Raw genomic sequence first — 26,643 nt, 5'->3', positions numbered from 1 at the left:
TTTATCACATGCATTCTAAAAATGCAAACTTATATAGGCATCATAATTATTGACATATGTTTCACGGCAACGTTTCTTCAGGTGTAACTTTTTCCTTTACAAAGGGGAAAACAAATGTTTTATATCTTAAGTAAATAACAAATAACAATTGTTTATTGACTATGAAGAACTAAAAGAATAGGTATTACGATTAATGCTCATTTAGTGAAAAGTTTTCATCATGTATTTAAAACAAATTTATTGCAAAGGAATAAAATACAAATTAAAATTCGTATTAATTAAAATTTATCAAACGACATTAAAGTGTTTATCGTATAGTACATTTCCTTATCAGCGCTATAATCTGAAAAAGTAAATATCAATTAATTTTTATTTAATGTGTATAATATAAGTATAAGAAAAAGAACATACTCTCGCAATATACATTTGGCGGAAATATAGGTTTTTGGCTGCAATAAGTAGTTGTTGTCATCTTCGTCCAGCGTGATGTAGAAGATAAAATAGCCCGCCAAGTACTAAGTGATCTAAAACAAATATTTATTCTATTTTTCTTCTTCAACTCCTTATCTGGACATTTATAACTTTATTAAATAGAACCATTAGTGTTAAAATTATTAGTAAAACCACATTACCTTTTATTTACATCTTTAATAAATGAACTTGGCACTGGAATTGTTAACTCAAAAAATTTTCTTTCAAGTACACTCTCCATATCTTTTACTGGTGAATTTTTAGATATTATATACTTAGCAGCATAATCAAATAATGTACGCAAATTTTCCATTGAACAATACAGATGTTCTTGTATAAATAGCATAAATTCGTAACACAAATGGATTTGTGTCAAGGCTAATAATCTTTCCCTGCAAAAACAATTTTATATAATTGAGCTCAATTAAAGATTCATCTTAAATAAATATGATTTTAAAAAACTATAAAGCATGATTAGAGCAATATAATTAATCATACCTATAAACATCATAATTATATTTGGTTACAGATATATTTGGAAGTAACAGTTGCATATTACAATAATTGATAAAACCAGTTCTCATAATTAAATGAGTGTAATCCATACTTAGTTTTTGAATACCACTGTGAATGGCCAATTCTAAAGATGAAGAACTTAATAATAAATCATTTAATTCGTATTTGTCTAAATCTGAAATAATTTTCATGAATTCTGCAGCTTTAACTTGATTAGTCTGAAACCAATTGAATAATTTTATGATAACAACAATTTATTTATTAAATGTTAATCATATTATAAATACCAACCTCTGGTTTATATCTATTATTTATTTTTTTAAATATTTCCTTTAAACAACATACTAGATCTTTATAGTTTTCAGTTTCTATATTAATAATTTTTATAAATTAAATGATTTAACTTGTTCTTAATTATATTAACATATTGATTGTTTTATATTCTTTTCAATATACTTACTAATAAGTAATTCCCATAACATGTCTATAAAGTCTCTATTATCCCTATTGTACACGAGTTTTATAAATTCATTGAGTGTCATAGTACTTTCATTGCTGCAATCTTCTTTGTTGTCATTAAGTAACATAAATTCTTCAAAGTTGTTTAAATTAGTGTCCTCTTCTATTAGACGGATTTTTTCTATTATATTTTCATAATGCTATAACAATAAGTGCAATATAATTATAACCACTGTATTTTATAATACACAAAACAGTCAATATTATATTGTTGTACCTCTTTAAACAAACTTGTAAATTCCTTAGGAAATTCTAAAACTTCTGCTTTGAGTTTATTTTTTTCATTTGATAAGCAAAACATTTCTCTAATCTGCAAATACTTATCCAGCATAACCAACTGCTTCCATAGTTCTTGTAAAGAGTTCCATGTATTTGGTATTATTTGGACAACCTTAACAGAACATAATAAATTATAATCATAAACAATTCTTAGGAGTAAGGCACTTAATCTACTTACTAAATTATTTTGTGTAATTTCAGAAGATATATCGAATATCAATTTATTTATTGATATTTCTAAGCTAATACTACCTTCAAATGTGCCATCAATATTTGAGTACTTATCAAAAATATCTTGTTTTTCTCCAAATAATTGGAACATGCAATAGCAATCTGTTGTAGTCTTAAAAAAGAGTTATAACTATTATTATGTATTAATAAAATTAAACATACATACATATAAAAAACATACCTCAAGAATACTATTTAAAATAAGTTTATGATCATTACAGTACTCTGTTACATCTTTTTGTATATCAGAAATGGTCTTTAATCCTTTATAAGTAACAAGTATAGTATTACCACATTTACCCTCAGGAATATATCCTAATAATAGTGCTTTTTGAGAGTCTTTACCATCACATAATATAAAAATTGGTATAGAACTTTGTTTAAGATATCTCATTGCCAAATTTATTAGGTAACTGTACAGGTATTCATATAAATTATGCATTAGTCTGTTATATGTATTTTTGTGTGTCATATTTACCAAGCTTCTTCTCTAGCAAAAGGTAAATAATATTCTTCATCAGTTCTCCAAGATTTATTATACATCATAGATGTATCATCCAAATTTGCTTTAAAAAAAGAATATTTTAAAGGTGATCCAGTTACATTCAGATCTAAAATATTATAATGAGATTATTAATTTTCTTATTAATTTAAAATTTTAATATTTAAGTTTCCAGTACCACTAGCATTTTCCACTTTATTGTTATCTTGACAGGCATAATTATTAACATTAGAGGTTTCCTCTAAAATCTGAAATTTTGATCACTTTAATATAATAGATTTTCTAAGTAACAAGTACTAAACAAAGACTACCTTTCTATATAAAATGATGCATGGACAGCCTTTTAAATCTGGTATTAAACGTTCTATGTATGATAAACTTGTTATTTTTGCATCAACATTTGTATTCAAAGAATTCATATAATCGTTTAGGTCACTAACGCTACACATTTCAATTTTTTAATAGTTAACCTTGCTTAATTTATTAGACAAGTTTTAAATAAGGTTCGCTCCAGACTCGTCCAAAGTTTACTTGTTATTATGATAATAAAATTTTAAAAACCAGAGTGTGCAGTAGAATTAGCCAAACCATACACAAACTCGCGAATCAGTTGAATCTGTTGAATCAGTTTCCCGCTTGCGAAAGGCAATAAACTATATACATACAATCTACAGGGTTTTATCCTAACAGAGAAGCATAGGAGATTCGTGTTAGTTGACTATAGAGCCGTGGAGCATGGAATCCGAGAGCCCTCATTGGTCAATTCCGTGTAGTGCCAACATAAAATAGGTCGTTGCCAACAGATTTTGTCTCTAATGCTTCTCGTAAGTGGAAATAGCAGAAATGTCAAAAAAGTGAGGTTACTAAAGGTAAAAGTAAATATTAATGAAGGGATAATAATAAAGGGTATGTGACAGTAAAAATAAATATGATGTAAAGTCAACTTTAATGTTCAATGTATTAAATAATATTGATTAAGTGTTTTTTAATGTTCAGTTATCTGTTGTAGTGAAATTAAGAGGCTTCGCTTTAGATATGAATGGAGCGAGGAACCTGAAGAAGATGATTAAAGTAAAGTTTCAAGCGATGGAACTAAGAATTTTGAAGGATATGATATTGTTACGAGACCTCAATTCCTGAACAATTTTTCATTGGTGGTAGAAAACAGTAAGTTGAACCACATAATTTAATTTGTTATATTTTGTAAGTCATAATATAATAAAATGATTGCAGGTAGACTGTAGATTATAATTCCAAGTTTTGCTAATTGCGGCAAAGGTTTTTTGATAAATGTGCAGAAGGAAGAGTGATTTCGATTGCAGCTGCAACGATGCATTACAATAGTTGCAGGGATGTATACAATTTCTATTATCACAATTAATAGTATTTATTATGTAGTTTGTTTCAACCATTAAAGAGAGGCATATTGTATTTAAAGCTACGTAAACTAATTAAGATTATAATTTTGTACATTTACTAAAACACATATTCTTTTACAGAGCCATAGCTGGAAGGTACATGAGCTTTTTATCAAGATTCTATGGATTCAGCGGCTTATGATGATTCAGTATAAGAGGTTTATACTCTGGATGTGGGATGCAACAATTTTCATGTTTGGAATACATCAATTCCTGGCTGCAGTAAACTTTGTATTGGCAATTGTGTAAGTATAATAAATATTTTGAAAAATAATTAAATATAATATTACAAAATCTCTCACTTCTCTTTACAGTTATTTTTGAGTTTTCCCTGACTTGATGAAGCACACAGGATGAAGCTAAAGAAGCTATGGTACAAGCTAGGACAGAGCAATAACATTTGTACATACAATTTCTCAATAGACGTTCCATGAAGAAGCTCTGATTTTTAGATCTGTAGGATTATTTGCCAGTATAAACTTCTACCATAATTGATTATAATTTTCATATTACATTGTACACAAGCTTACAAGATGAAATTAATTAATGTAGTTGCTCACTATCTAACTAAGATAAATGTACTTAAGAATTATAATACTATTACTGAATCAATGATTTGTCATCTGTAATTTTGATTCATCAATTTAATTTGTAAAAGATATGTTTGTAACTATATAAATAAATAATAATTTCATGAATTTAATTAAAACATTCTTTATATTATAATAGCTGTAAAACAACCGATTCATTCATAGAGGGGGGGGGGGGGGGGGAGTTCTCTCAAACAAAAATCCTACAATTAATTATAATAATGGGTTTTTATTTTTAAATCTTACAAAATACACACGGATATTCACTCAGAATACAATAATTACTCTATGTTTTAATTACTCATATTCATACAAGTAAATTAAGCGCATATTCTTCGTCCACGCAAAATCTCATTCCTCTCATGATTTCCATTTGCGATTTATTTCCATTTGCTCTTTTCCAAAAGTTACAGACACTCTATTGACTCACATTCAAATCAAATGATACATTTTTTTTTTTTTTTTTTTTTTTTACGCTGGAGGGAATCCGTTGAGGACTGAGTGCAGGAGTCTTCTCTTTCCTGCTGTGCCGTCTTCGCTAGCATGTTTTCAGTCTATAAAACGAAGACTTGATCTAAGCAGAAAGAGACATACCTGCTAAACCACTCCAGCGGCATGCAAGCTCTACACAGCCATGTCGTATCACGATATTACCATGTAGGGCCGCGCCGGTCGCTATGAATCGCGCCTTCCTTTCTCAATTCTTATTCTAATCTCGATCAAAAATTTGCAATTAAAGATATTGCTCGAAGAGGCCTCCAGCAACTGCATAACAAAGCTCTATTCGCTTTTCAAAACAGTGTAATACATTCTGCAGTTCTGTGGGTGTAATACTCTCGCACAACGCAATGATGTTCTCCTTTAGCTGCTCTACGGTCTCCATCTCCATATTGTACAGCTGGTTTTTTATGATTCCCCATATTCCAAAATCTAGAGGTGCTAGATCAGGGGATCTAGGAGGCCATTCAATTGGACCATTTTTCCCAATCCATCTCCCAGGATATTTCTGGTTCAAATATTGGGTAACAACTCTAGCTGTGTGGGGTGGAGCTCCGTCTTGCTGGAATGTTATCAATTCCGCCTAAAATGTAAAATGAAGTAGCAGAATATTATTAGAAGCTTCATTCCTTAAAATAATGCGTATTTTAAGAATTTATAAAGAAAATTACATTGGTGGCCACGCTTTGGACTCTTACGTTAACTTCATCTGTTAGCATCTGCAAATACTTATTGGCGTTTAAGTTACCCTCGATGAATATCGGGCCGATTATTTTATCCCCTAAAATGCCCAGCCAAACATTAAGTTTCTGCTGGTATTGCGTATGGGATTCGATATATTCATGAGGGTTTTCTTTTGACCAGACTCTCGTATTTTGAATGTTTGGGGCGTGGACCAACACAAACGTGGATTCGTCCGAGAATAAGATATTCTTCGTAAAATTGCAGTCAAAGTCCGTTTTCTCCATTATAATTTTACAGAAAGTATGTCTCCTTTCGTAATCGGCCTCTTTCAATTCCTGGCATCGAAAAATTTTGTACGCACGAAACTTTTCTTTTTTAAGAGTCTTATGAACCGAAAAAATAGAGACTCCGGTTTCCCTACTGATGCTAGAGAGTGATTGACGGGGATTATTGGTGACCGAATCTTCTATACGGTTTTTAACACTATCAGACAATGCTCTTGCTGGTCGTTTATGCTTTACGTGGGTACGATCCAAGCAACCGGTCTCCTCAAATTTCTTAATCAATTTTATAACCATACTGCTGTTTGGTGCCGGACGGTTTGGAAATTCCCTCTGGAATAAATCTTTAATATCCCTTGAGGATCTACCACCGTAATACCACTTGACTATTTGTATTTTTTCATTTACATTCATTTTACACAACTGAAAGTTCCAATAATTTATTAATTTTATACAGAGATATAAAGAAATTCATTCATTTTTAGCTTGAACATATTGTAATCTTAATAGTGTAATACTTACATAGCAATTTTCCTAATTTTATTAATAACTATTTGACAACAATTCGGTATAACCACGAAAATGATCGAAGATAAACAAATGAAAAAACGTGTGTGTTCTGTGTGTTTGTGTGCTTGGTGCAGGATTCGTTTTTTCATTTGTTTATCTTCGATCATTTTCGTGGTTATACCGAATTGTTGTCAAATAGTTATTAATAAAATTAGGAAAATTGCTATGTAAGTATTACACTATTAAGATTACAATATGTTCAAGCTAAAAATGAATGAATTTCTTTATATCTCTGTATAAAATTAATAAATTATTGGAACTTTCAGTTGTGTAAAATGAATGTAAATGAAAAAATACAAATAGTCAAGTGGTATTACGGTGGTAGATCCTCAAGGGATATTAAAGATTTATTCCAGAGGGAATTTCCAAACCGTCCGGCACCAAACAGCAGTATGGTTATAAAATTGATTAAGAAATTTGAGGAGACCGGTTGCTTGGATCGTACCCACGTAAAGCATAAACGACCAGCAAGAGCATTGTCTGATAGTGTTAAAAACCGTATAGAAGATTCGGTCACCAATAATCCCCGTCAATCACTCTCTAGCATCAGTAGGGAAACCGGAGTCTCTATTTTTTCGGTTCATAAGACTCTTAAAAAAGAAAAGTTTCGTGCGTACAAAATTTTTCGATGCCAGGAATTGAAAGAGGCCGATTACGAAAGGAGACATACTTTCTGTAAAATTATAATGGAGAAAACGGACTTTGACTGCAATTTTACGAAGAATATCTTATTCTCGGACGAATCCACGTTTGTGTTGGTCCACGCCCCAAACATTCAAAATACGAGAGTCTGGTCAAAAGAAAACCCTCATGAATATATCGAATCCCATACGCAATACCAGCAGAAACTTAATGTTTGGCTGGGCATTTTAGGGGATAAAATAATCGGCCCGATATTCATCGAGGGTAACTTAAACGCCAATAAGTATTTGCAGATGCTAACAGATGAAGTTAACGTAAGAGTCCAAAGCGTGGCCACCAATGTAATTTTCTTTATAAATTCTTAAAATACGCATTATTTTAAGGAATGAAGCTTCTAATAATATTCTGCTACTTCATTTTACATTTTAGGCGGAATTGATAACATTCCAGCAAGACGGAGCTCCACCCCACACAGCTAGAGTTGTTACCCAATATTTGAACCAGAAATATCCTGGGAGATGGATTGGGAAAAATGGTCCAATTGAATGGCCTCCTAGATCCCCTGATCTAGCACCTCTAGATTTTGGAATATGGGGAATCATAAAAAACCAGCTGTACAATATGGAGATGGAGACCGTAGAGCAGCTAAAGGAGAACATCATTGCGTTGTGCGAGAGTATTACACCCACAGAACTGCAGAATGTATTACACTGTTTTGAAAAGCGAATAGAGCTTTGTTATGCAGTTGCTGGAGGCCTCTTCGAGCAATATCTTTAATTGCAAATTTTTGATCGAGATTAGAATAAGAATTGAGAAAGGAAGGCGCGATTCATAGCGACCGGCGCGGCCCTACATGGTAATATCGTGATACGACATGGCTGTGTAGAGCTTGCATGCCGCTGGAGTGGTTTAGCAGGTATGTCTCTTTCTGCTTAGATCAAGTCTTCGTTTTATAGACTGAAAACATGCTAGCGAAGACGGCACAGCAGGAAAGAGAAGACTCCTGCACTCAGTCCTCAACGGATTCCCTCCAGCGTAAAAAAAAAAAAAAAAAAAAAAAATGTATCATTTGATTTGAATGTGAGTCAATAGAGTGTCTGTAACTTTTGGAAAAGAGCAAATGGAAATAAATCGCAAATGGAAATCATGAGAGGAATGAGATTTTGCGTGGACGAAGAATATGCGCTTAATTTACTTGTATGAATATGAGTAATTAAAACATAGAGTAATTATTGTATTCTGAGTGAATATCCGTGTGTATTTTGTAAGATTTAAAAATAAAAACCCATTATTATAATTAATTGTAGGATTTTTGTTTGAGAGAACTCCCCCCCCCCCCCCCCTCTATGAATGAATCGGTTGTTTTACAGCTATTATAATATAAAGAATGTTTTAATTAAATTCATGAAATTATTATTTATTTATATAGTTACAAACATATCTTTTACAAATTAAATTGATGAATCAAAATTACAGATGACAAATCATTGATTCAGTAATAGTATTATAATTCTTAAGTACATTTATCTTAGTTAGATAGTGAGCAACTACATTAATTAATTTCATCTTGTAAGCTTGTGTACAATGTAATATGAAAATTATAATCAATTATGGTAGAAGTTTATACTGGCAAATAATCCTACAGATCTAAAAATCAGAGCTTCTTCATGGAACGTCTATTGAGAAATTGTATGTACAAATGTTATTGCTCTGTCCTAGCTTGTACCATAGCTTCTTTAGCTTCATCCTGTGTGCTTCATCAAGTCAGGGAAAACTCAAAAATAACTGTAAAGAGAAGTGAGAGATTTTGTAATATTATATTTAATTATTTTTCAAAATATTTATTATACTTACACAATTGCCAATACAAAGTTTACTGCAGCCAGGAATTGATGTATTCCAAACATGAAAATTGTTGCATCCCACATCCAGAGTATAAACCTCTTATACTGAATCATCATAAGCCGCTGAATCCATAGAATCTTGATAAAAAGCTCATGTACCTTCCAGCTATGGCTCTGTAAAAGAATATGTGTTTTAGTAAATGTACAAAATTATAATCTTAATTAGTTTACGTAGCTTTAAATACAATATGCCTCTCTTTAATGGTTGAAACAAACTACATAATAAATACTATTAATTGTGATAATAGAAATTGTATACATCCCTGCAACTATTGTAATGCATCGTTGCAGCTGCAATCGAAATCACTCTTCCTTCTGCACATTTATCAAAAAACCTTTGCCGCAATTAGCAAAACTTGGAATTATAATCTACAGTCTACCTGCAATCATTTTATTATATTATGACTTACAAAATATAACAAATTAAATTATGTGGTTCAACTTACTGTTTTCTACCACCAATGAAAAATTGTTCAGGAATTGAGGTCTCGTAACAATATCATATCCTTCAAAATTCTTAGTTCCATCGCTTGAAACTTTACTTTAATCATCTTCTTCAGGTTCCTCGCTCCATTCATATCTAAAGCGAAGCCTCTTAATTTCACTACAACAGATAACTGAACATTAAAAAACACTTAATCAATATTATTTAATACATTGAACATTAAAGTTGACTTTACATCATATTTATTTTTACTGTCACATACCCTTTATTATTATCCCTTCATTAATATTTACTTTTACCTTTAGTAACCTCACTTTTTTGACATTTCTGCTATTTCCACTTACGAGAAGCATTAGAGACAAAATCTGTTGGCAACGACCTATTTTATGTTGGCACTACACGGAATTGACCAATGAGGGCTCTCGGATTCCATGCTCCACGGCTCTATAGTCAACTAACACGAATCTCCTATGCTTCTCTGTTAGGATAAAACCCTGTATGTATATGTATACATAGCTGCGATTTAGCTGTATGCCGTATCGAAAAAAAATATCGTCACGGAAAACATCGATTCTGTGTCGATTCATTGTGTATTTTAAAAAATCGATTACACTTTTAAAAAACATCGAATATCGATCGCTCAACCGCAGAGCTACCCCGATATTAGGTCTGTTCTTTTTGGCTGTTTGCTGCACTAGTGCAATAAGTATAGAGTGGAGAACATATGTTTGTCTTATTTCAACTAATTGCATTAGTTCAATAGTGCAGTGAAAAGAAACAAACGGATTGTATGTACAGTTTCGGCCATTAATCTTGCGTCAGGCGAGGGGAAGTAGAAATTAGAGGGGTGAAGGGATATCTAGGGAGTTTGTCCGTAGCTGTCAAATGGCGCGATTAACCCTTAATTTTGGATTGTAAACAAAAGTAATGTTTTCGGAAAACGATTGCGGAAAAGAAGGAAGAATTTTAATACATAACAGAGAAGAAGAAATATATCAGATGAGTATAAATTAATAAAAAAAATGAAAATTATTGTGAATTTTTAAGAAAATATACTTTGTGGTTTTTTTATTTTTGTTACAGGTGAAATCCTGTTATGATGGCTTTCTATTAAGGAAAAAAGTTCTTATAAACAAATAAGTGCAAAAGCATTAAGATATGAAGCATTTCTTTGTGGCCCAGTCATTTCGATAATTGTGACTTAATGTTATAATAGTGAATGTGTAAGCGATTAGTGTATATACAACAAACTCTTATTGTAAATTTAATAATCTTGTATGACAGTTTTAATTGCTATTATTTTAAATTAAAGCTAGTTTAATTAACATATTATTTTTATTTCATCCCTTTCTCAAAATTCTAAACACACATGGTAATTACCTATTCTTGTAGTAGTCATATATTCGTTAAAATACTTACAAAATTACAACTGTTTTATATTTGTAAAGCATAGCTTTTTGTTGCAATGATTTTTATTATTCAATGTGAGAAAAATTGCATTGGGTTTAGGTAAATGTCTTATTTATCCGCCACATCCTTCCATATCTTATGCGACATTTATTTGGCTCTGTTACACTATTTTCTTCTAGTCTACAACATATAACATTAATTTTTTATTCATTTATACATACACACAGATCTGACAATACTACTCCTGAGTTCATCTTGTTTTCAGCTTCAAATAGTTTTCCAACTACACGCATGGATATCCATTTTGAATATAGAATACTTATTTCATTTCATCTATTATGATATTGTTAAGATTGATAGAAAGATATCAATTCTTTGCAAATGATATTTTATATATCTAGTAACTGGATTAATTAAGGTTTTAGAACAGATAAATTTCACAAACAAATAGGACTAACAAAATATGTATTATATATTGAGGAAGGATATCCAAATGTGAATTATTTGAAGCTAAAAGCAAGATGATTTCAGCAGTATACTTAAATGTACTGGAGAACAACATCCTCTCAAATATAAATCCTATGGAAGAGATGCCAAACATTATAAGTAAAATAATTCAAGTGTTCATTCTTCAAATTTAATAGAACAATGGTTTACCAATCATCTTGACATTTATAAGATTAATTATTCAATAGAATAGCCATATCTGAGTGTATATAAAAATAGCAAAAAAATATTGGTATATTTTGAAAACTAAAAGAAAGAACTAACAAGGCAAATAAATATTACATAAGATATGGAAGGATGTGGCGGATCAATAAGACATTTGCCTAAACCCAATGCAATTTGTCTCACATTGAATAATAAAAATCATTGCAACAAACAGCTATGCTTTACAAATATAAACAGCTGTAATTCTGTAAGTAATTTAACGAATATATGACTACTACAAGAATAGGTAATTACCATGTGTGTTTAGAATTTTGTGAAAGGGATGAAATAAAAATAATATGTTAATTAAACTAGCTTTAATTTAAAATAATAGCAATTAAAACATTGTCATACAAGATTATTAAATTTACAATAAGAGTTTGTTGTATATACACTAATCGCTTACACATTCACTATCATAACATTAAGTCACAATTATCGAAATGACTGGGCCACACAGAAATACTTCATATCTTAATGCTTTTGCACTTATTTGTTTATAAGAACTTTTTTCCTTAATAGAAAGCCATCATAACAGGATTTCACCTGTAACAAAAATAAAATAGCCACAAAGTATATTTTCTTAAAAATTCACAATAATTTTCATTTTTTTTATTAATTTATACTCATTTGATATATTTCTTCTTCTCTGTTATGTATTAAAATTCTTCCTTCTTTTCCGCAATCGTTTTCCGAAAATATTACTTTTGTTTACAATCCATAATTGAGGGTTAATCGCGCCATTTGACAGCTACGGACAAACTCCCTAGATATCCCTTCACCCCTTTAATTTCTACTTCCCCTCGCCTGACGCAAGATTAATGGCCGAAACTGTATGTATGTATGTACATATATACATACATATTGTATAGTATATACATAGTATGTATGTAGTATGTAGGTGCATACACTGCATACTTGATTTTTCACTAATTTGCTTCACTTACATATATTGGGATCTGACACGTGGGCGGAGTCAATATATATAGATATATAGAAAATTCAATATGGCGCAGAAGTGCCTAAGTGTCTAAATGTCTATTGAAATTACAGGAGGGTTATAATGATTTCGATGGAGAATATCTGTACAAACTTTTCTCCCAAATTCAAAAGTTTTAAGGTTTTCAATAATAAATTGCAATTTATTGAAAAATATCCATAAGAATCAATGTAAAACCCGGGCTTCCTCTGCTTTCATTTTTTACCGCTTGGAGCGCTTCAACTATGTCAGATCCCAATATACTTCACAGTCTTCACTTTCATTATCGTTCTCGTTCTATTTCGCGCACGGTGCCTATTCATATAATTTTGATCGACCTTCGCTTTGCTTCGCGAAGCTCGATCAATCTTACAATAAACATTTTCCAAAATATGAGCTTCAAATTATTGCTGAACTCGGCTAGGCCTGCTATAGGTAATATCAGTCATGTTAAACTTAAATTGATCTTTTATAGGTTAAGAATCATCAATGAAGTATATGTAATCCTACATAGTACCAGATGTTTTATGTAAGCTAAGTTAGAGAATTAATATTAATTAGTGAAAGTCAAAACATTAAATACATGGTACTTCATGTTTTTCTAATGGATCAGAAACTATTTACTCATATTTTTTATTTCTGTATTTATAGATGCATTGGCCATAGCACAATTGATAAACTCTAAAAAGGATGGCTGCATCAATATTCAATGGTGTAAGGAATGGAATAGTAATGGGAGTGTACAATTATTAGATAAAGATGACAAATCATTAGGAGAGACAAGTAATGAAATTGCAAGATATTTTGGAAGAACTATAGACTCTGAGTTATATGGTTAATAAATATTTTTTTAAGTTTTTTTATTTAAATTAAGGGTGTTATGAATTATTATTATTTATTGTTTATACAAATTATAGGTGGATTAGATATTGTAGCTAGAACTGATGTTGATCATTGGCTTTCCTATACTGTTGGCCCATTAGGAGACTCAGTATTAAAACAAAATGTACTTGAATACTTGGATAAAATATTATTGATAAATACATGGTTAGTGGCTAAAAGGCTAACTATAGCAGATATTCATGTGTTCTGTGCTCTGTTGGATAAAAACTTTTTAGACAGTTATGAAAAGAAATTTATTAATTTAGAAAGATGGTATAAACAGTTACTAGACCTTTATTTTATAAAGAAAGTTATGGTTTCCATTAAAGAAAATAGAACTCAGTTGAATAGTTCTCTCACAAATAAAAAGGATAATCACCAATTATCAAGCTCACTAAAAAAGCAGGAAGGGAAATTTTTTGAGCTACCAGGAGCAGAGATAGGCAAAGTAATTTATCTTCCTTAAATAATAATAGCATGTATTGATACATTAAATTAAAATATTTTGTTATAGGTTATTGTGCGCTTTCCTCCAGAAGCAAGTGGTTATTTACACATTGGTCATGCAAAGGCAGCACTATTAAACCAATATTATGCAGTAGCTTTTAAAGGTCAGTTAATTATGAGGTTTGATGACACCAACCCCGCTAAAGAAAAAGAAAATTTTGAGAAGGCTATATTGGAGGACTTAGAACTATTACAAATTAAGCCAAACTATTTTACTCATTCTTCTGATTACTTTGACATTATGCTCGATTACTGCACAAAGTTACTTAAAGAAGGTAAAGCTTATGTGGATGATACACCAGCAGAAGCTATGAAAGAGCAAAGGGATCAAAAACTAAAATCAATTAATTGGAATAACTCAGTTGATAAAAATGTAGAATTATGGGAAGAAATGAAAAAGGGTACTACAAAAGGACAAAAATGCTGTGTGAGAGCAAAGATTGATTATGAATCAGCAAATGGGTGTTTAAGAGATCCAACTATCTACAGATGCAAACTTGAACCCCATCCTCGTACTGAAACAAAGTATAAGGTTTATCCTACATATGACTTTGCATGTCCAATTGTTGATTCTATTGAAGGCGTAACACATACATTGAGAACCACTGAGTATCATGACAGAGATGACCAATTTTATTGGTTTATTGATGCTTTAGATCTACGTCGTCCCTACATTTGGGAATATTCTAGACTTAACATGACTAATACAGTATTGTCTAAACGTAAATTAACTTGGTTTGTTGATGAAGGTTTAGTAGATGGTTGGGATGATCCTCGATTTCCAACTGTACGAGGAATATTAAGAAGAGGAATGACTGTGGAAGGCCTAAAACAATTTATTATTGCTCAAGGTAGTTCAAGGTCAGTTGTCTTTATGGAATGGGATAAGATATGGGCTTTCAATAAAAAGGTAATAGATCCTATTGCTGTTAGATATACAGCATTAAACTCAGATGAATTAGTACCTGTTGAGGTGATGGATGCTAAAGAGGAATGCTTGATTGCACAAAAACATCCCAAAGATGTCACAATAGGAACAAAAAAAGTTTACACAAACCATACAGTGTTTATTGAGAAGGCTGATGCTGGTTTACTAATTGAAGGACAAAATACAACATTCATTAATTGGGGCAATTTGTTAATAATGAAAATAGACAAAAATAATAGCTCTATAGTTAAAGTGAAAGCTAAACTAAACTTGGAAGATAAAAATTACAAGAATACTGCAAAAATTACCTGGTTATCTTCAAAGCCTGAACATTTGGTAACAGCTTGTTATGCAGTATACTTTAAACACATAATAAATAAGCCAGTTTTAGGAAAAGATGATAACTTTAAAGATTACATTGAGGAAGATACGAGAAAAGAGGTAAAGTTGATAGGAGAACAGGAATTGAAAAGTGTGAAAAAAGGAGAAATTATTCAACTACAGAGAAAAGGATTTTTCCGTTGCGATGTTGCTTATGAGCCTATCAGCAAATTTTCTTTCAAGGAAAGACCAATTATCTTATTTCATATCCCAGATGGCCATGCAACATCTAGTAATGCGGACGTAAGTAAAGCAATAGAAAATAAAGTAGCAGTAAAATCAAAAACTGTAAAAAATAACAAAGAAGTAAATTCTAAGAAAGGTCAAGGTATAGAAAAACTTTTAGAATCATTTAATGATACATTATTAAAACTAAACCAATCAAAACGTATTATTAACGAAGAAAAAGTCATGAAGCATTTGATAGCAGCTTACGAAGCAGCAACTGGAGAGAATTGGACAGTAATATGTAACAACACTCAAAATATTTCTAACAATAATAAAATTATTGAAGAAATTCAAAAACAAGGTGATAAAATTAGGCAATTAAAATCTGAAAAAGCAGAAAAGGATGTAATTGACAAAGAAGTCAAAACGCTTTTAAGTTTAAAGAACGATTATAAAAGTGCAACTGGTGAAGAATGGAAACCGGGCGCCAACAAGGAAATTGTTACTACAAATATTAAGACTTTAAATAAGGATGATGTCGAAACTGGCAAATTATCTGCGGAAATTCAGAAACAAGGTGATAAAGTTAGGCAATTAAAATCTGAAAAAGCAGCAAAGGATGTAATAGACAAAGAAATCAAAACACTTTTAAGTTTAAAGAACGATTATAAAAGTGCAACTGGTGAAGAGTGGAAACCGGGCGCGAACAAGGAAATTGTTACTACAAATATTAAGACTTTAAATAAGGATGATGTCGAAACTGGCAAATTATCTGCGGAAATTCAGAAACAAGGTGATAAAGTTAGGCAATTAAAATCTGAAAAAGCAGCAAAGGATGTAATAGACAAAGAAATCAAAACACTTTTAAGTTTAAAGAACGATTATAAAAGTGCAACTGGTGAAGAGTGGAAACCGGGCGCCAACAAGGAAATTGTTACTACAAATATTAAGACTTTAAATAAGGATGATGTCGAAACTGGCAAATTATCTGCGGAAATTCAGAAACAAGGTGATAAAGTTAGGCAATTAAAATCTGAAAAAGCAGCAAAGGATGTAATAGACAAAGAAATCAAAACACTTTTAAGTTTAAAGAACGATTATAAAAGTGCAACTGGTGAAGAGTGGAAACCGGGCGCGAACAAGGAAATTGTTACTACAAATATTAAGACTTTAAATAAGGATGATGTCGAAACTGGCAAATTATCTGCGGAAATTCAGAAACAAGGTGATAAAGTTAGGCAATTAAAATCTGAAAAAGCAGCAAAGGATGTAATAGACAAAGAAATCAAAACACTTTTAAGTTTAAAGAACGATTATAAAAGTGCAACTGGTGAAGAGTGGAAACCGGGCGCGAACAAGGAAATTGTTACTACAAATATTAAGACTTTAAATAAGGATGATGTCGAAACTGGCAAATTATCTGTGGAAATTCAGAAACAAGGTGATAAAATTAGGCAATTAAAATCTGAAAAAGTAGCAAAGGATATAATTGACAAAGAAGTCAAAACACTTTTAAGTTTAAAGAACGACTATAAAAGTGCAACTGGTGAAGAATGGAAACCAACAAATTCTGCAAAGGATATTAAAACTGAGAAAGCCTCTGAAAGAGCAAGTAATAGTGGTGATAAATTGTCAGATAGCATTAAAAAGCAAGGTGATAAAATAAGGTATATGAAAGGTGAAAAAGCTGCTAAAGATCTTATTGATAAAGAGGTCAAAGCTCTTTTGAGTTTAAAAACCGAGTATAAAATGGCAACTGGCCAGGAATGGAAACCTTCAACAGATGATTCCAAACAAATTTCTGATGCAAAATCGAATAAAAAATCCGTTGACGCAAAGTCCATGTTAAAAGCGAAAAAAGATTTTGAAAAAGAAGTTGAAGCAGCCAAAACGGGTACTAGATTAGGTCTTGAGGTGAAAAAACATGAAAACTTTTTTGAATGGTATTCTCAAGTAATCACAAAGAGTGGGATGATTGAATACTATGATGTCTCAGGCTGTTATATCCTTCGACCATGGAGCTTTGCTATTTGGAGAATAATTAAAAAGTATATTGATGATTTTATCACGGAATTAGGTGTTCAGGATTGTTACTTTCCAATTTTTGTAACTCGAGCTGTGCTTGAAAAGGAAAAGGCGCATATTGCAGACTTCGCACCTGAAGTTGCTTGGGTAACTAAATGTGGGGATTCAGATTTAGCCGAACCGATTGCTATCAGACCTACCAGTGAGACTGTTATGTACCCAGCTTATGCTAAATGGCTGAAATCTGATAGTGAGCTTCCTCTTCGATTGAATCAATGGAATAATGTCGTGGTAAGTAAAATTTTCACAAAAAAAATTAACAAAATAAATTAAAAAAATGTATTATTACTTTTCTTTTGTTTAGAGATGGGAATTTAAAGACCCGAAACCTTTCTTGAGAACGAGGGAATTCCTGTGGCAAGAAGGCCATACTGCTTTTGCAACAAAAGCTGAAGCAGATGAGGAAGTTTTGGTGATTCTTGATCTTTACGCGAGAGTATACGAGAAGTTATTAGCAATCCCTGTGGTTAAAGGACGAAAAACTGAGAAAGAAAAATTTGCCGGTGGTGATTACACGACTACAGTAGAAGCTTTCATAGATTGCAGTGGTCGAGCTATTCAAGGTGCAACTAGTCATCATCTTGGACAAAATTTCTCGAAAATGTTTAATATTCAAGTTGAGGGGGCCTCTGAAACTGATGAAAAAACTTTTGTATACCAAAACTCTTGGGGACTGACTACAAGAACCATAGGAGTTATGATAATGGTATAGATAAATTTAATCGTTTTTTTTTTTTAAGTAAATATATTTAGGCAGTCCTATTTGAAATGGTATGGTCAAATATATATTAAGAGGAGCTACGAAAATATGATTTAAATAAAAGTTTTATGGATTTGTGGGAGCAATGATGGCGTACGATTTGTTTAATCTTGAAAAGTCGTGCAAACGTAAATTTAATATCTTAAATAATACCTGCTATATTTTATTGCATGTTTTTATAATTTATTTCCAAAGCTTTCTAAAACATTTAAATAATATACCAATTAACATTAAATGTAATGAAAAATTTTGTATACGCGTGTGTTTTCATTTAAAAAGGGTCATTTGCCTACTAAATAGTAGTTTAGTGTTAATTCAGACTTTTACGACATATTTGGATTTGAAGTTGAAGTAGACGTGGGTTGGGCGGAAATGGTTTGCATGATTATTAGTTATGTACTGGTAGTAGCTCATTAACCTTTTATCACCTATCAAAATATTTCATAAACAGTTGAATTGTATGGTACATTATTCTAGTGTTTTGGAAGACTAGAAATAGGTTATAATTATGTATAAGAAAAAATAAGGGAAGCCATTTAAAAAAATTAAATTGGCTTTCAAATGACCTTTCAAGGTAAAAATAATAATGCTATTTTATTTTCCCCTATCAAGACTCTAAAACTTTTATTTAAAACACATTTTCATATGTGATCTTAAAAAATATTTATCCATATTATTTCAAGTAGGGTATCTTAAATATATATGGATACAATAGTTGTTAATAATGACGGTTTTTTATTATGATTAAAAAATTCCGTAAATGCACTAAAAAAATATAAATAAATTTTCCCTAAGTGAGGGCTCTAAGGAATTTTTTTAAGACGACTGACAAACTACTTGTTTTTTCTCATTTAATAACACAGTTTTTTGACAGACCTTTAAACCTATATTTTTTCAGAGTATGCTTCACCCTAAAATTCCAGAAATCCAATATAAATATCTTAAGTATAAGCGGTAGTATTTTTACAAAATTTGAGCAAATTTTCGTTTGCATACATAAAAATTGATACATCATTGAAACTAACCGAAATTAAACCTAAAATTGATTTTTGGTTATATGTCTATCTTTATGTGTGTAAATAAAAATGTACTCGAATTTTCGATAAATACTATCGCTTATTCTTCAGAGATTTGTATGGTTTTGGATTTTTTTTAGATGAAACATACTATGAAGCAAAAGTAAGTTTGAAGGTTTGTCAAAAACCTGTATTATTTAATTTAAATGGGATAAAATAATCAGTATGCGGGTCCTTTTAGAAATTTTTGTCAGATCCTAAAAATTGGGAATATATATTTATTTAATTTTTTGGAGTGTATATAAGAGATATTATGCGATCAAAATAAAAGTCATCATTTTTAACAACCACCCTAATATGTATGTTTATTGTGAGCAAGGGCTAGTTTTTCCACCCATTGGTAAAATTTATGTATTTGATAAAAGTTATTAACTGTAGTAAATTCTACTCAATTTTTTAACTTTACCAAACGGATAAATTGATCAAGATATCTAAAAATTGATAGAAAAGCCAGCCCTAATTATTTTCAATATTTAGGTACATGGAGATGATAAAGGGTTGGTATTACCACCTAATATTGCATCAATTCAAGGAATAATTGTACCATGTGGGATTACTGCAAATACTACATTGGAACAAAGGGAATCTTTATCAAAAGAATGCAATAAATTATTAGAAGAACTTAATAATGATACCAATCTTAGGATAAAAGCTGATTTTAGAAGTAATCGAACACCTGGTTGGAAATTTAATAATTGGGAACTGAAGGGAGTGCCAGTTCGAATTGAATTGGGTCCAAAAGATCTTGAAAAAAATCAAGTGACCTTTGTGCGCAGAGATAATTCACAAAGAGTTGCAGTTGGTAGAACTAATGTAGTTGAGGAGCTACATAAATTGCTGGCTGATATTCAATTGAGCATGCTAGAAAGGCAAGCGTTTTTCTTTAAAAAAGTTTGAATTCAAAAAACAAATCAAAATAATTGTTAATTTATTGATTTCAGGGCCAGAATTAAGCTAAATGAACATATAGTACAATTAGATAAGTGGGATAATTTCTGCTCTGAACTTAACAAAAAAAACCTGATTTTATCGCCATTTTGTGGGGAACCATCCTGTGAAGATAATATCAAAACAGATAGTGCTAGGTATATTTCTTACCAGATTTTATGAAAATTATTTTTTTATATACGCTAAATTAATAAAATTATTTCCGCTTAAAGGCAAGATGCCGGTGAAGAGCTTGGAGCATTGTCAATGGGTGCAAAAAGTCTTTGTATACCTTTTCAACAACCAAAAGCAGCAACGTCTTTAGATAAAATGAAGTGTATTCATCCTGGTTGTCAAAAAAAGCCTAAATTTTATACATTATTTGGCAGAAGCTATTAAAACTTTGCCGATCAAATGTAAAAACAATACATCTTTAAAATTATTTATAACTTGTTTTAATCTTTATATGTATTTTTAAACAGTGTAATAGATTTTGTCACACCAAATGGGATTTTATTATTCATATGAACCTTTTAATCCTATTAATTTATTTCTATTTCATAGTATTATTTACATTTTGTTTTAAAGCAACTTAAACTTTCAGAAATTTAGATAGAGTAACAATGAATGTAAATCAGCTATATTGAATATATCTTTTATATAAAATAAATAATATGGCATAGTAATATTAAATAACAATAGCTACTTTCTACTATTTCATTATGTATATAAAAACAATATATTTTATTGCTTTTAAATTTTGGAAGATGATGTCAGATACTTTTTCACTTAATTATTTACATTGATTGCTAGAAAATGTTTTATAATTTCATTCCATCCTTTGGAAATCAGTCAGTTCTTGATTCCATGAAATGATGAAGCATTTTCAAATTAAATACTTATTCTGTAATATAGAAATTGAAAATTATTTTTTTAATTAATTATTCAATGTTCTGTTTTTTACTTACTTTTTTTAAGGAAATTAATATTACTTAAATAATTTTTGCAATTAATAGCAGTTTTTAAAGCAATTTGATAATATCCATTATCGTTATTTACTGAAGTTTCGTCACAAATACTTTGTTTGTTAGTGTCTTTTAGTGTTTCTTCGCTATCTACTAATATATTTTTTGTTTCATTTTCAGACTCCGAGATAGAATTAGAAAATGTTTTTACATTCTCACCACTGTGCTCACCAGCGGAATTATTTAAGAAATTAAAAAATAATTGGTTAGAAATCATATTAAGATTATCATTCACATGCATGGATGAGTCCGGATTTAAATTTTCTTTTGCATCTTCCTTTTGAGATTTTTTAAGCTTAGCTTGATTAAAATCATATTCCATATTACATTGTGTTTGATCAAATATTTGATGCTTAGTTTCATTTTCAAGTGTTTCATTTTTTGTTTGCATATTTTCTAATGTTTCATATTCCTGATTAGGTTCACTTTTAATCTCCATATCCAAATTAATATCAATGGAGAACATATCATAAAGAATCATCTTAATAAAAAAAAAAACTTCCGATAAAAAATTAACAATTTATACATAAAAATTATTTAACTTTAGTTTATTTATGTTTTTTATACCTTTAGTTTATTTGGATTTAAAATTCTAAAGTTGAGATCACTTAATTGAACACATTCTGGGATCATTCGAGGTTGATCACAGTTATTGGGGTTATTTGTGACTTCAAAGGTTTCAAAACCAGATCTGGAACTTTGGGGTAAGCTAAAATTATTAATAATTTATTTTATATTAAATTTCTCTGCACAAAAATATATATATATATATATATATAATTGAGATGCTAAAGTATTTAAACATACTTGGTTTCTGTGGACTGTAAACTTGAGGGTTCAGTAATGGACTGATTATATCTTGAATTTGAATTTTTTGATGATGATAATGACGACCTTCTTCGATAGGGCCGAAGCGTGTATCTCGTGGAAGGGTCAAATCTCGACTCAACAGGTATAGTTCCTGTATCCCCGTCACACTGTTAGAATTGCAAGAGATAGACTGGAGCGCAGGTAAAGGTAGGCGGCTTTTTAATAAGCGGGTAGGTCTTTTCAGGACTGATTAGTTTTTACGAAAATTAAATATTTAACCTTTAGGTAATATATTAACAAAATTCAATGTGACGCATAAAATAGAACTATGCTATAAACCATTTAAAGCTAAAACTCTATTTTCTAATATAGATTACTCAATAGGATTTTCAAATTGGTCATTGATTGATTATACTAAAAAAAATACTAGACTCGTTTTGCATGTAGATTAAAAAAGAATGTATCTTAGCAATAAACTTATTTCAAGTAAAATATAAATGACATCCTAGATTAAAGTTTTAAGCTTGTCGAAATTATATGAGAATCCTATCAAGCTTTTTTAAAGCTTGATAAAATTAATAATATATTTAGCTTCTTATCTTAATTAAAAACGGAATACTTACATTTTCTTCGGGAATGTTTGATTGAGCCCTAAGATTGCATTTGTTATATACATTTTCCGTAGTTTTTAAATTTCCACCATTTAAAAACCTACATACTCGATCATCAATTTTTGAAATCTTTGATAAACTTAAATCTTCAATCACCTTTCGCTTCTCTTTTTCGTTCATAATACTATTGAAATAATATGAAGGTATTTCTTTGTTTTGATGTGCTTTGACATCGGTAAGAATGTCAGTTTTATCGTCGCACCGAACTTTCTTAAAATAACTGTTCAACGATACTTTCGTACTATCTAAAGATATATCAGAATTACGGGAGTTTTCCAATTTTCTTTTAAAATTTTCATTTCTAGTACTGGCTGACGAAGTTGAACATTCCAAAGTATTACTGTTGTCAAAAAACGGAGGTGGTATACTATTAAACATATTTGGTGCTAATGAAGTAACTGCAGTAATTTTTATATTCATAGTAGGGTCACTATTCACTGATGAAATGCAATTTTCTAAATTTTCTTGATACAATAAGCTATTTTCAGGGTCCTTTAAATTGGAAATAGTAACTTCTTTTGGTAGATCTATGATATTTGTAAGGCTTGTATTTTTCTTGATATCAATAATCTGCAAATTTATATTTGTATTAATTAAAACAAAGTCAGTTAATTAAAAATGAATTTTCGTTTCACTTGTTTATTTACCTGTATGTCGTCATCACTCTCAATCATAATAACATCTTCTTCCACTTTACATTTAGTTACAGTTCTATTAATTTCAATTTTCTCATTTTCATTAGCATTTACCAGGATAGTAGTCACAAAATTAGCATCAGACTCTTTACTTTCTGAACGTGAGTGCTCATAATCACTTGTTTGTTCTTGAATAAGATTTGTGTTTAACTTTTTAAATAAAGCTTGTTTTTCCCGCAACTGCTTTAATTTAAATGATCTTGGACCAGGCAGAAGTTTAATATTTAAAGACTCTGCGAGTGATGGATTATAACTCAAAATTGATAATGGAGAAGGCGTTTCCTCACCAACAGATATATAAGAATTTGAATCTGAGTCTGATTCATTCTTTTCTAAGTTACTTCTATAAATATAATATATTGATTATTGCTTATTTTTTATATATTCATTAATAAAACTGAAAAAATTGATTATTCTTACTCATTGTCATTTGCATCCTTTAAAGGTAAGTGGCTTTGTTTCACTTCTGACCCCTTCAGAATAAGAATGCATTCAGTGCATTCCCAGATGGAATTAGTTGTCTTCAAAGCACCACATTCCACATGAATTCCTTGTGAACCACAAGTTTTACAAAGAATTAATTTCCATTTCCTGAAAATATATGTTTTTTAAATAATTTAATGATGATTAATTTCAGTAAAAATTTAAATTAACCTTAACTTACTGATTACTACTTGTATATTTTCTACCCTTTGAACATAAACATTTTTCAGCGTCACATCGATTATGCCTATATAAAAGTTCTTGGAATGCATTAGGTACTAACTCCCAGGATGCATCTCTGAAAATAATTAGGCGTTTATAAAACAATTTGCAAAAAAAAAAGTTAATTAATATGTCACAAAGTCTTACTCACTGACTGGGAATAAATATGCCATTATCAAGCATTGCTTTTTGAAATGTCTTTTTGTTATTACAGAGAGGACATTTGAAAAAATATCCAGCACTCATAGCCAATTGCTAAAAAGTTAATTATACATAAATATCTTTATTATATTTAGCTTACTTTATTATTTATTTATTCACCTGGACACATTGTCTGTGAAACCATGCATTCTTTTTACAACAAGGAGCCCATAAGGTACCAATAGAATCATCAGATTCAACTTGGTCGTAACATATGTAGCAAATGAGATTACAAGACACTCTTGCTTCTGCTATTATGTTTTCATCGATTTTTGGACTTGGCCTATGGTTTTTACAATATGATCTGAATTCACCAAAAAATTGATGCAAAGAGCCAGTCTTTGACCCACAAGGAAAATGAAATATTTTTTTACACTTTCTGTTACAGCATCCAACTGTAGCACCATTTTTTTTACAATAAACACAATACTGCAAAAAACAAATAAAATATATAGTGTTTTACATAATGAGATAGAATAAAATATAGAATATTTTCTTACTAATTTTTTTCCTCGTTTAAGCTCCTTGTCTATATCTGATCTAAGGAATCCTAAGATACCTTGATTGTCAGTTCCTTTTTGCTCCATATTTGAGGAAAACAACTAAATAAAAAAAAATAAATGAAAAGACAATTAAGCATAAGCTTAAAATTAAGAAATTATTAAAACAATTACCAAACAATAATAATGAGTAACAATTTTATCATATTCATATTTTTTCCCATATTTAAATTCATTGTCTTCACTAAAACCACAAAAGCAGCATTTAGAGTTAGGTTTGGTTGAAACTTTGCATTCCATCTTAAACTTTAATAGGTTTTAAACTGTACGTAGGGTTGCAATCTGTCCTCTTTTCCCCGGACATTGACCTCTTTTATTAAGCTTATGGGAACGTTCGGGGGGATTTTTAAATTTATCTCGGATTTTCAAATCGTTCGAAAAAGTTATTTTTTTCTAATTCGTTATTAACCGTAAAAGACTGATCAATAAATATTATTGGAAATCGGAGATTTGTCGTGGTGAGCTGACTGAGCTGTCCGGGACTTGCTTCTGGCTTAACCAGGGGGGCCGGGGGAGTGGGAGACACTCTCATAGGCGAAGTGGGGCAGCGTTATAGTTCCTCAAAAAATCTCAGAGTTCCTAGGTGGCGCTGGTGTCGCTACTTTGTGGCAGCACGAACAAGCAACATGGCGTCGACCAGTGCTGACACAACAACGGACTTCAACCTTGGATTTTGGGTTGGCAACACTTACATGCACCTAATTTACATACTATAAGCCATTTAATGTCATCAACTATACCATGCAGATGCACACACAGGAAAAAACAATGTATATATGTAATTGACCTCGCATGTATTACCATGTATACATATATATAAGGTCCTAATGAGTTAATGACCTCTTGTTCTCTCTTTTGTGTAACTTGGGATCTTATCTTAATCCCACACGTGTGAAGAAGACTGATTAGGAATTAATAAAGGAAAAACGCTTAGTGAAATATCGTGTTAAATAAACAATTTATTTCAACCACTTTACAATTTCCTACAACTTTGACGACGCCGATATCCCGCCATTTTCCGACCGCCATATTTCTTGCTGCTTGAAAGAGTTTAAAGTAAAGTTATTATTTCGACAGTAATTTTAAATACTGAAAAATGTTTGAAAGTTGTTTTTAAGTGTCAGGAGCTACAAGGGCAATTATATATGCTAGTAAATTATGTTAAAAAATAATATTTTATTATAGTTAAATAAACAACAATTAACCCGCCAATAGGCGCTGTTTCTTTTATGCATATAACACGAATGGGATGCCGTAAACACCCCATTTGTTTTTCGTTACGTGACATAAAATATTTACGAATTCAGATTTATTTTTCAATAAATATCATCTATGCGATGTTCCCTTTGGTATACGATAGCGGTTGCATGCCTTTAAGTTATTTCTATTAATTAGTCGCTAATATTTATGAGTGATTGCAAAAATTTTTCGCTAATTTACCGATAGATTTCTATTCTTGGGGTGCTCTGGAGTACTCTGGACATCCCGCGCGTCCATTGACGGATTAAATAGATTTGTTAACTTATAAGCCACCTATATACTTTATAGAAGAAATAATTACCAAATATAAATATTTCTTAAAAGTGCAAAATAGGTATAAAACATATTATTT

General features: G+C 30.6%; 3 protein-coding genes and 2 long non-coding RNA genes across 18 annotated transcripts; 2 read left to right on the top strand and 3 right to left on the bottom strand.

The window, feature by feature from the left end:
• Positions 1-223: 223 nt before the first annotated feature.
• On the bottom strand, positions 224-10,952 carry Zwilch (zwilch kinetochore protein). 2 transcript variants are annotated; one of them, XM_066727043.1, is made up of 13 exons: positions 10,334-10,952; positions 2,830-2,959; positions 2,697-2,766; positions 2,495-2,627; positions 2,198-2,429; positions 1,964-2,128; positions 1,724-1,897; positions 1,448-1,646; positions 1,279-1,355; positions 970-1,205; positions 633-863; positions 412-524; positions 224-343 (listed from the first exon to the last, which is right to left on the bottom strand). In XM_066727043.1, exons 2-13 carry the CDS (start codon positions 2,935-2,937, stop codon positions 279-281), a joined length of 1,803 nt encoding a protein of 600 aa, XP_066583140.1. In that variant the 5' UTR covers positions 2,938-2,959; positions 10,334-10,952; the 3' UTR covers positions 224-278. The 2 variants fall into 2 exon arrangements, with proteins under 2 accessions (XP_066583140.1, XP_066583139.1); XM_066727042.1 differs by lacking the exon at positions 10,334-10,952 and having other exon boundaries at positions 2,830-3,199.
• On the top strand, positions 3,275-4,634 carry LOC136773393 (uncharacterized). 4 transcript variants are annotated; one of them, XR_010822610.1, is made up of 4 exons: positions 3,275-3,387; positions 3,528-3,685; positions 3,752-4,181; positions 4,251-4,634. It is a non-coding gene; the product is annotated as an uncharacterized lncRNA (long non-coding RNA). The 4 variants fall into 4 exon arrangements; XR_010822607.1 differs by having other exon boundaries at positions 3,284-3,424; XR_010822609.1 differs by having other exon boundaries at positions 3,337-3,451.
• LOC136773453 (uncharacterized) lies at positions 8,603-9,971 on the bottom strand. Of its 4 annotated transcripts, none has more exons than XR_010822627.1 (4): positions 9,813-9,971; positions 9,552-9,709; positions 9,056-9,485; positions 8,603-8,986 (listed from the first exon to the last, which is right to left on the bottom strand). It is a non-coding gene; the product is annotated as an uncharacterized lncRNA (long non-coding RNA). The 4 variants fall into 4 exon arrangements; XR_010822630.1 differs by having other exon boundaries at positions 9,850-9,961; XR_010822629.1 differs by having other exon boundaries at positions 9,786-9,913.
• A 1,776-nt stretch (positions 10,953-12,728) lies between the features above and the next one.
• Positions 12,729-20,870, top strand: GluProRS (Glutamyl-prolyl-tRNA synthetase). 2 transcript variants are annotated; one of them, XM_066727627.1, is made up of 8 exons: positions 12,729-13,085; positions 13,302-13,484; positions 13,568-13,980; positions 14,047-17,832; positions 17,906-18,307; positions 19,915-20,306; positions 20,379-20,522; positions 20,598-20,870. In XM_066727627.1, the coding sequence occupies exons 1-8, from the start codon at positions 12,896-12,898 to the stop codon at positions 20,761-20,763; spliced, it is 5,676 nt and encodes a 1,891-aa protein (XP_066583724.1). In that variant the 5' UTR covers positions 12,729-12,895; the 3' UTR covers positions 20,764-20,870. The 2 variants fall into 2 exon arrangements, with proteins under 2 accessions (XP_066583724.1, XP_066583726.1); XM_066727629.1 differs by lacking the exons at positions 12,729-13,085; positions 13,302-13,484 and having other exon boundaries at positions 13,614-13,697; positions 13,799-13,980.
• A 46-nt stretch (positions 20,871-20,916) lies between these two features.
• On the bottom strand, positions 20,917-25,518 carry LOC136773350 (G2/M phase-specific E3 ubiquitin-protein ligase-like). Of its 6 annotated transcripts, none has more exons than XM_066726962.1 (12): positions 25,146-25,518; positions 24,972-25,073; positions 24,592-24,900; positions 24,422-24,525; positions 24,230-24,346; positions 23,986-24,156; positions 23,518-23,908; positions 22,823-23,440; positions 22,197-22,366; positions 21,957-22,098; positions 21,333-21,870; positions 20,917-21,268 (listed from the first exon to the last, which is right to left on the bottom strand). In XM_066726962.1, the coding sequence occupies exons 1-12, from the start codon at positions 25,269-25,271 to the stop codon at positions 21,264-21,266; spliced, it is 2,793 nt and encodes a 930-aa protein (XP_066583059.1). In that variant the 5' UTR covers positions 25,272-25,518; the 3' UTR covers positions 20,917-21,263. The 6 variants fall into 6 exon arrangements, 3 of the variants coding, with proteins under 3 accessions (XP_066583059.1, XP_066583060.1, XP_066583061.1); XM_066726963.1 differs by having other exon boundaries at positions 21,957-22,086; XR_010822598.1 differs by lacking the exon at positions 20,917-21,268 and having other exon boundaries at positions 21,734-21,870; positions 22,197-22,350.
• Positions 25,519-26,643: the final 1,125 nt, after the last annotated feature.

The sequence above is a fragment of the Prorops nasuta genome, unplaced genomic scaffold (assembly GCF_024137725.1).
Source record: "Prorops nasuta isolate Cenicafe-Biocafe unplaced genomic scaffold, Cenicafe_Pnas_1.2 PNAS00005, whole genome shotgun sequence".
Lineage (NCBI taxonomy): Eukaryota > Metazoa > Arthropoda > Insecta > Hymenoptera > Bethylidae > Prorops > Prorops nasuta.
This window is presented reverse-complemented; position numbering and strand designations above follow the sequence as displayed.

Bases quoted from the DNA above. Each gene is read 5' to 3' on its own strand.
- LOC136773350 (XM_066726962.1), bottom strand. From the start codon at position 25,271: ATGGAATGCAAAGTTTCAACCAAACCTAACTCTAAATGCTGCTTTTGT. The intron at 24,157-24,229 runs GTAAGTTAAGGT...ATATATTTTCAG, and splicing joins AAATATACAAGTAGTAATCA to GAAATGGAAATTAATTCTTT. The intron at 23,909-23,985 runs GTAAGAATAATC...TTATATTTATAG, and splicing joins AAGGATGCAAATGACAATGA to AAGTAACTTAGAAAAGAATG.
- GluProRS (XM_066727627.1), top strand. From the start codon at position 12,896: ATGTCAGATCCCAATATACTTCACAGTCTTCACTTTCATTATCGTTCT. The intron at 13,086-13,301 runs GTAATATCAGTC...CTGTATTTATAG, and splicing joins CTCGGCTAGGCCTGCTATAG to ATGCATTGGCCATAGCACAA. The intron at 13,485-13,567 runs GTTAATAAATAT...TACAAATTATAG, and splicing joins TATAGACTCTGAGTTATATG to GTGGATTAGATATTGTAGCT.
- Zwilch (XM_066727042.1), bottom strand. From the start codon at position 2,967: ATGTGTAGCGTTAGTGACCTAAACGATTATATGAATTCTTTGAATACA. The intron at 1,898-1,963 runs GTAAGTAGATTA...TGTTCTGTTAAG, and splicing joins AAATTACACAAAATAATTTA to GTTGTCCAAATAATACCAAA. The intron at 344-411 runs GTATGTTCTTTT...TTACTTTTTCAG, and splicing joins GCCAAATGTATATTGCGAGA to ATTATAGCGCTGATAAGGAA.